The 6,511-nt window shown below is 39.6% G+C and overlaps 1 protein-coding gene across 1 annotated transcript in view; it reads left to right on the forward strand.

The window, feature by feature from the left end:
- CTSC (cathepsin C) overlaps positions 1-6,016 on the forward strand; it is a 47,713-nt gene extending 41,697 nt beyond the window's left edge. Inside the window, exons 6-7 of the mRNA XM_072610605.1 lie at positions 2,442-2,573; positions 4,983-6,016. Of these exons, the coding sequence (XP_072466706.1) occupies positions 2,442-2,573; positions 4,983-5,482 (632 nt within the window). The 3' untranslated portion in view covers positions 5,483-6,016. The remainder of the gene's footprint in view (positions 1-2,441; positions 2,574-4,982) is intronic.
- The last annotated feature ends 495 nt before the right edge of the window (positions 6,017-6,511 follow it).

Consider the following 6,511-nt stretch of genomic DNA (forward strand, 5'->3'; position numbering starts at 1 on the left):
CAATTATCTCTGCATTTAAGAGGAAAAAAGATAAGTCCTCAGATCAAAAGGAGTTTATAATAATCTCTGCTTCTCCCATCCTAGAAATAATTTGCATATGCTGTGTTTGTGTTATCATTTTTGAGATTCTACATTTATTAAAGAAAAGCAACCAGTAGCAAAAACAATGGGCATCTTTACCTCCTGATGTTACATTTCCTCTAAGAACCCTGTCCAGCTTGAAGGAGAGGATGGTTGGGGAGGGGGAGGATACCCCTTTAAGAGAGCTTACTTGTGTGTTTATAAGAGACACAAAAGGAGAGAATCAGAGAGTGAGTTTGGAATATGATTAGTTGGTTGGTTAGTTGTTACCATATAGTATTAGTTCTAAGAGATCAATCTATTTGTTTCCTCCCAGGACTTTTGGAGAGGTAGGCAGAAGCTGCTTTTTGTCATTAAAGTCTTGATTCCAAATGCTTTTTCTCAGGAAGTACACAATTTAAAAGTTGAAAGGGACATGAGAGAGCATCTACCCTAACCTGGTCATTTTACAGATGAGGAAAATGAGACTCGGTTGTGTCCAGTTGTTATGTTAATGTTAAATTAGCATAATGTTATGTTACTGTTAAAGCAAAAACTAGAATACTGATCTCCTGACAGGATCCAACAGTCAGTCAGCTCAGTGTTAATAGCCAGCATTTATATAACAATTCAGGGTTTGTAAAGTGCTTTACAAGTAGCTCAGTTGATCTTCACAACTCTGGTAGGTAGGTTCTGTTATCCCCATTTTATAGATGAGGAAACCAAGGCATACTAAGGTTAATTGATTTACCTATGGTCCCTCAGCTAGTAAGTGTGTGAGGTCAGATTTGAACTCAGTTCTTCCTGAGGTCAAATGCTGTCTAACTGTGCCTTCTAGCTATCCAGTAAAGTTGGATAAAGTCTTCCCACAGGATTAGAGATGAATTTAAAGATCTAAGAGCCCAGCATATCTACCTTTGGGGAATAAAGGAGCCCATTTGACAATTGATAGGGATATGGAGCAATTGGATGAGGGTTGAGGAGTGTATTTGCTAGCTTTCTTCTTCCTCTGCGAGTGGTGAGTAGCTGGTTATGGTTGAATGGCATCTGCCCTGGCAAATAAGCAGTGTGGTGTATTGAAGAGGATGTTAAATTTGGAGTCAAGTGACCTTGGTCCAAGTCTCAATACTGCCACTTGACTACCTGGCTGATCTTGGACAAAGCCTCTAACCTCTCTAGGCTTCAGTTTCTTCATCTACAAATTGAGGCGTTTGTACAAGATCACCCCTAAGTTCTTGCAGTTATGAATCTCTAACCGTATTTCACACTCCTTTTCAACCCTGAATCTCTAACCACATCTGGACTCCAAATGTCCATATGGACATTTGTGCCTCACCTGTGGCAAAGCCTTTCAAGCTCTTATTGGTCTGATCAGTCATAGTTGGACACACTGTACTTTGACCACAAACATAGTGATATCATTTTGGTCCCCTCTGAGAATGAAGGACAACAACCAACCAACCAGGTAATCATATTCCATACTTACTTTTCGATTCTCTCATTTTCTGTCTCTCATAAACATACAGGCAAGCTCTCTTGAAGGGGTCTCCTCCTCCTCCCCAACGATCCCCTCCTTCAAGCTGGACAGAGTTACTAGAGGAGATATTATATTAGGAGATAAAGATGCCCATTGCTTTTTGCTACTGGTTGCCTTTTTTTAAAAATAAATATGGAATCTCAAAGATGAGTATATTTGCTAATAACAGTGGGAACCAATGATTATAATACCATCCTTTGTCCTTCTCTATGCTCTTATTCTATTTAAGAATATAAATGCAATTGTGTGTGTGTTTGGGCAGGACGTGGTGGGGATTAGAGATGAGGAAAGAATGGATTATGGGTAAATAATTGTATTTGTAGTCTGACCTGAGATCTGGAGCTCTTCACCCCTGATACATACAGTAAAAATATCTTCAACTAGGCTTCAGCATGGAGATGAAAAATTACGTGGAGATCAGTCATTTATCAAGCAGACAGTTGTTAAATGCAAAAGATTTGTGCAAAACATATATTTTCTTTGAGAGAATGTCTATGCTTCAGAGATATATACATACTCAGGCCATATCAATCACTCTTGGATCCAAGCAAGGTCTCTAACATGAATGCCATGACTGATCATGAACCCATGTAGCCCCAAACCTGACACACTCTCTATATCTCCTGAAGTATTTTTGTCTGACATTTGTTGAGTTTGAACTTCCTGAGAGAAAGAAGGGAAGGGTAAAGAAAACCTAAAGAAAATTATGAAATCTCAGTTGGGTCTTCTGGATAATGAGTTTTACATGCTACCTGGCCATGTAGTTATGATTCTGTGTGACTACATGGAAGGATGACACTTGGAAGGATCCACATCTCTTGTCTGTTCCCTTCTGTTTCTCCAGGAAACTGTGGCAGCTGCTATGCATTTGCTTCCATGGGTATGCTGGAGTCAAGAATTCGTATCCTTACCAATAATTCCCAGTCGCCAGTTTTAAGTCCTCAGCAGATCGTGTCTTGCAGTGAATATTCTCAAGGTAATAACAATAGCTTACATCTATGTAGCATGCCTCAGTTGCAGCTAAGACAAGGTAATATGATAAAAGGCCCATGATAATTGATCAGTAAGACTTGTTGAATATCACATGAGTCACATAGGAAAGGGGCCCTTCCCTTTTGTTCTGGGCATCAGTGAGATGAACCAGAAATATTCCCATGAACCCCATTAAGTTTTGTCTGAAAGCTACCGATGTGGTGTAGTGGAAAAATCACTGGCTTTAGAACTTGAATATAATACTTAATAGAGAAAAAGATAGCTCATTTGTGTGCTGTATGATTTGCAAAGCACTTTACATTCCCACTAAGAGACAACATGGTGAATTAGTCAGGAGACACTAGGAGAATAGATTTAGAACTAGAAGAAGGAAGCTTAGAGGTTATCTGGTCCAACCCCTTCCTTTTACAGATGAGTAAATCAACAAGCAATTATTAAGCACCTAGTAAATACCAGACCCTGTGCTAAATGCTAGGCATATAGGTACAAAAAGGAAAACAATTCCTGCATTCCAGGAACTTTTATCCTAACAGGAAAAGGGGGTGCAGCATATACAGATATAGGTATCTAGATAATAATTTTTTTTATGAACTTGTAGTTTGGTGAGGGAGTGCTTTAGTTGCTTGGGGGTGTGATGATAGACTTTATGCTGAAGATGGTGATTGAACTGAAATTTGAAGGAAATTCTGTACAGTTCAGAAAGGAGCACATTCCAGGGGTGGAAAACAGCCAGCAAAAAGACATGGTGAACAAAAATGAAATGTCATGTAGAAGAAAGGGAAAGTAGCAGAATTGGGCAGAACCATAGAGTGAATAGAGAAGTGTATTTTATAAGAAGCAAAGATAGAAAGGGGTCAGTTTGCAAAAGACTTAAATGCCAAATGGAAGAATTTATAATTGATTCTAGCCTTAAAATGGAAGAAACATTGAGGACCATTGAGTAGTAGATTGACATGTTCAGAAACATGTCTTCGGAAGCTCTCTTTGGCAGCTGTGTGGAGAACAAAATGGAGGGGAGAGAGATTCAGGGTGGGGAGACTGCATAGGAGGTTGTTGCAGTAGTCCATGGAAAATAAGAGACGGTACACACAAAGTTGGAGAAGGGTAAATTTTGTCCAGATTTTTAAAAAATGGAATAGAAGAGAGTCTGCAAGCTGTAGGTCAGTAGGTTTTGCTTTGATTTGTATGAAAATTCTAGAAAAGCAAGTGGTGGTTACAAAGAAGTAATAACAGCAACCTGTCACAACAAGTAGATGGTGTGAGAGAAGGTATAAACCAGTAAGGGAAGGGATAGCCAGGGTTGACTCATCATTTGAAAGTAACTAGTCCTCATTGAAAGCAAGAGTTGAAAGAAAGGTGAAAGGAATAGGTGTAAAATGAAAGGAAGTTTGTTAATTACAGAGCAGGAGTTGCAGAAGGCACAGTGCAAGCAGCTGGCACATAGGAAATAGAACATTGTTGGGGCAGGGTTGTTGAGTTAGATAAGGATGAGAGAGTGGACATCCTTCACTGATAAAAGGAGTTTGATCTTTAGCAGTGAGGGATGCAGTATCACAGGGACTAGGAATGTAAGGCTATGGGAGTTTGCTAATGACTGGGAAGTGACTATAAGCAAGGTACCAGTAGATAGGAGCAGCTAGGCTAACAAAGACAGATGAATAAAGTATTCAGGGTCTGGGACCTTCCTTATGGTTCTTCACCCCAGGTATTCTTCGCTGGGAGATTTAACCCATGCCGCAGAAGCAAGGATCTAATGTTCTGAAGTTATGGAAAGATCTTTTGACCTAGAGGCATGAGAACTTGAGTTTGTCTCAGATCTGACAACATTAGCTGTGAGGCCAGGTTAAGTTATTTGCAAACCTTAAGCCACTTTATAAATGTTAGTTGTTGTGATACCATCTTATTCAATTTAATTTTTACTTGTTAGCTTTGTACCCTGGGGCAAGCCATTTAACTTTGCTGGGTCTCATTTTTCTCATTTGTAAAATTAGTCAGATTAAATGACCTCTGTGTTCTTTCAAGCACTAAATTCTGTTTCTATGACATGTCAGAATTTGTCTTCCCCCGAATTTTGACTTGTAAGCACAGGTTCGTTTGAATTTTCCCCTTGGCTTTCTGAATAGGTCAAATCTAGGTCATAAATACAAAGTCCCATGTGTTCTTGATAATAATGGAATGTTGCCCATTTCACATGCTGCTGCTATGAACTTGTTCCAGCTTAGCAGAGAGACAGTTCTGGGAAAATGACTAGCCTGCCAGATATACTTTCTCTGTTTTTTAAGAAATGTAGAGAAACCAGTTAATTCATGGGCAGCAGAAAGAGTAGGGAGAAGTAGAAATCTTTTCAGTAGAAGAATATAACTTAATGTGGTCTTTTTACTACCTTCCTTAGGCTGTGACGGTGGCTTCCCATATCTCATTGGGGGAAAGTATGCCCAAGATTTTGGACTGGTAGAAGAGGAATGCTTTCCCTACCATGCCAGTGATTCTCCATGTACCCCAAAGAACTGCACTCGCTATTATACCTCTGAGTACCACTATGTGGGAGGCTTCTACGGAGGCTGCAATGAAGCCCTGATGAAGCATGAGCTGATTCACAACGGGCCCATGGCTGTTGCTTTTGAAGTATATGATGACTTCCTTCACTACAAAGCAGGAATCTACCACCACACGGGGCTTAAAGACAATTTCAATCCCTTTGAATTGACCAATCATGCTGTTCTTCTTGTAGGCTATGGCACTGATGAAAAGAATGATGAGGATTACTGGTTAGTTAAAAATAGTTGGGGGACCTCTTGGGGTGAGAGTGGCTACTTCAGAATCCGCCGAGGCACTGATGAATGTGCCATTGAGAGCATAGCTGTTGCTGCCATGCCAATTCCCAAATTGTGAGGTATTTCTTCATTCATCTCACTCCATCTCCATAGATTAACTCAGGAACAATTTCAAATTTCACTAGAGCTTTTTTTGAAAGCTTCTGTGTAGAATGTGTTGAATCATTTCCTCTTAAAACTCAAAGGTGCCCACTAAGTTCCAGCCCCACTTTGGGTATAGGTCTTTATGAAAAGATCTTTTTACCATGAACACTTAAATTATGTTTACAGAGTTATAGAGAACAGTGGAGAAATGAATGTTAACAGTGATTTGTAACTCCAAAGACATGTTAAAAAAATTGTGCCTTATGTTTGTAAAACCACCAGATTATATAAAAATGGATTTTGTTGTATGAATCATGGGGGGAGTGATTGTGTGCATTAAAAGGGATTTTGTTGCTTGACAAATGTTCAAGTGAAAGCTCAGACATGTTATAGCTTGTATTTTTCAGAGAATTTTTATACATGGAACTTTCAAAATTACTGGAAGCAAAGGGATTCTTGCATAATTCATTTTCACAATCAAAGCACTGAATTATTTACTGAGTCTGTATGATGGTTGTCTGTCCTCTTCTTTGTCCCTTCCGTCACAGTATTGAGCAATGCATGAAGTGATTTCAGCCTGATTGGTGTTTCTTTGTGGTTCTAGAGGCTAGGGTGGAAGGGAGTATGGACATGGGAAAGAGGGATGTGGGTGAATTTTGGTAATGTATACTCAGTATTTAGAAGTGACTGTCTTGAAGACTTATCTGGTGTAACATTGGCCAAGCTGGGATAACCAAAACAATGTGGTTTTTTAAAATAATGAATTCTAACTACTTGAAAGTATCTGTAACAAAAAGAATGTGCTGCTATCCATATATTAACATCAGCATTCCTCCCTCCCAGTGAGGTGCAGCAGTGAAAGCTATCCTCCCCCCACCCCCACTCCCCACTCTCACCCTTCTACCATCAGACCAAATTTTATGTAGCTAAGAGTATATGAAGGGAATAGCTAAGAATAGAAAAACCAGTAGCACTAGCTCCTCTGGATGTTTCACTCCCTTGG

This window comes from Notamacropus eugenii, chromosome 5 (assembly GCF_028372415.1).
Source record: "Notamacropus eugenii isolate mMacEug1 chromosome 5, mMacEug1.pri_v2, whole genome shotgun sequence".
NCBI classification, from domain to species: Eukaryota; Metazoa; Chordata; class Mammalia; order Diprotodontia; family Macropodidae; genus Notamacropus; species Notamacropus eugenii.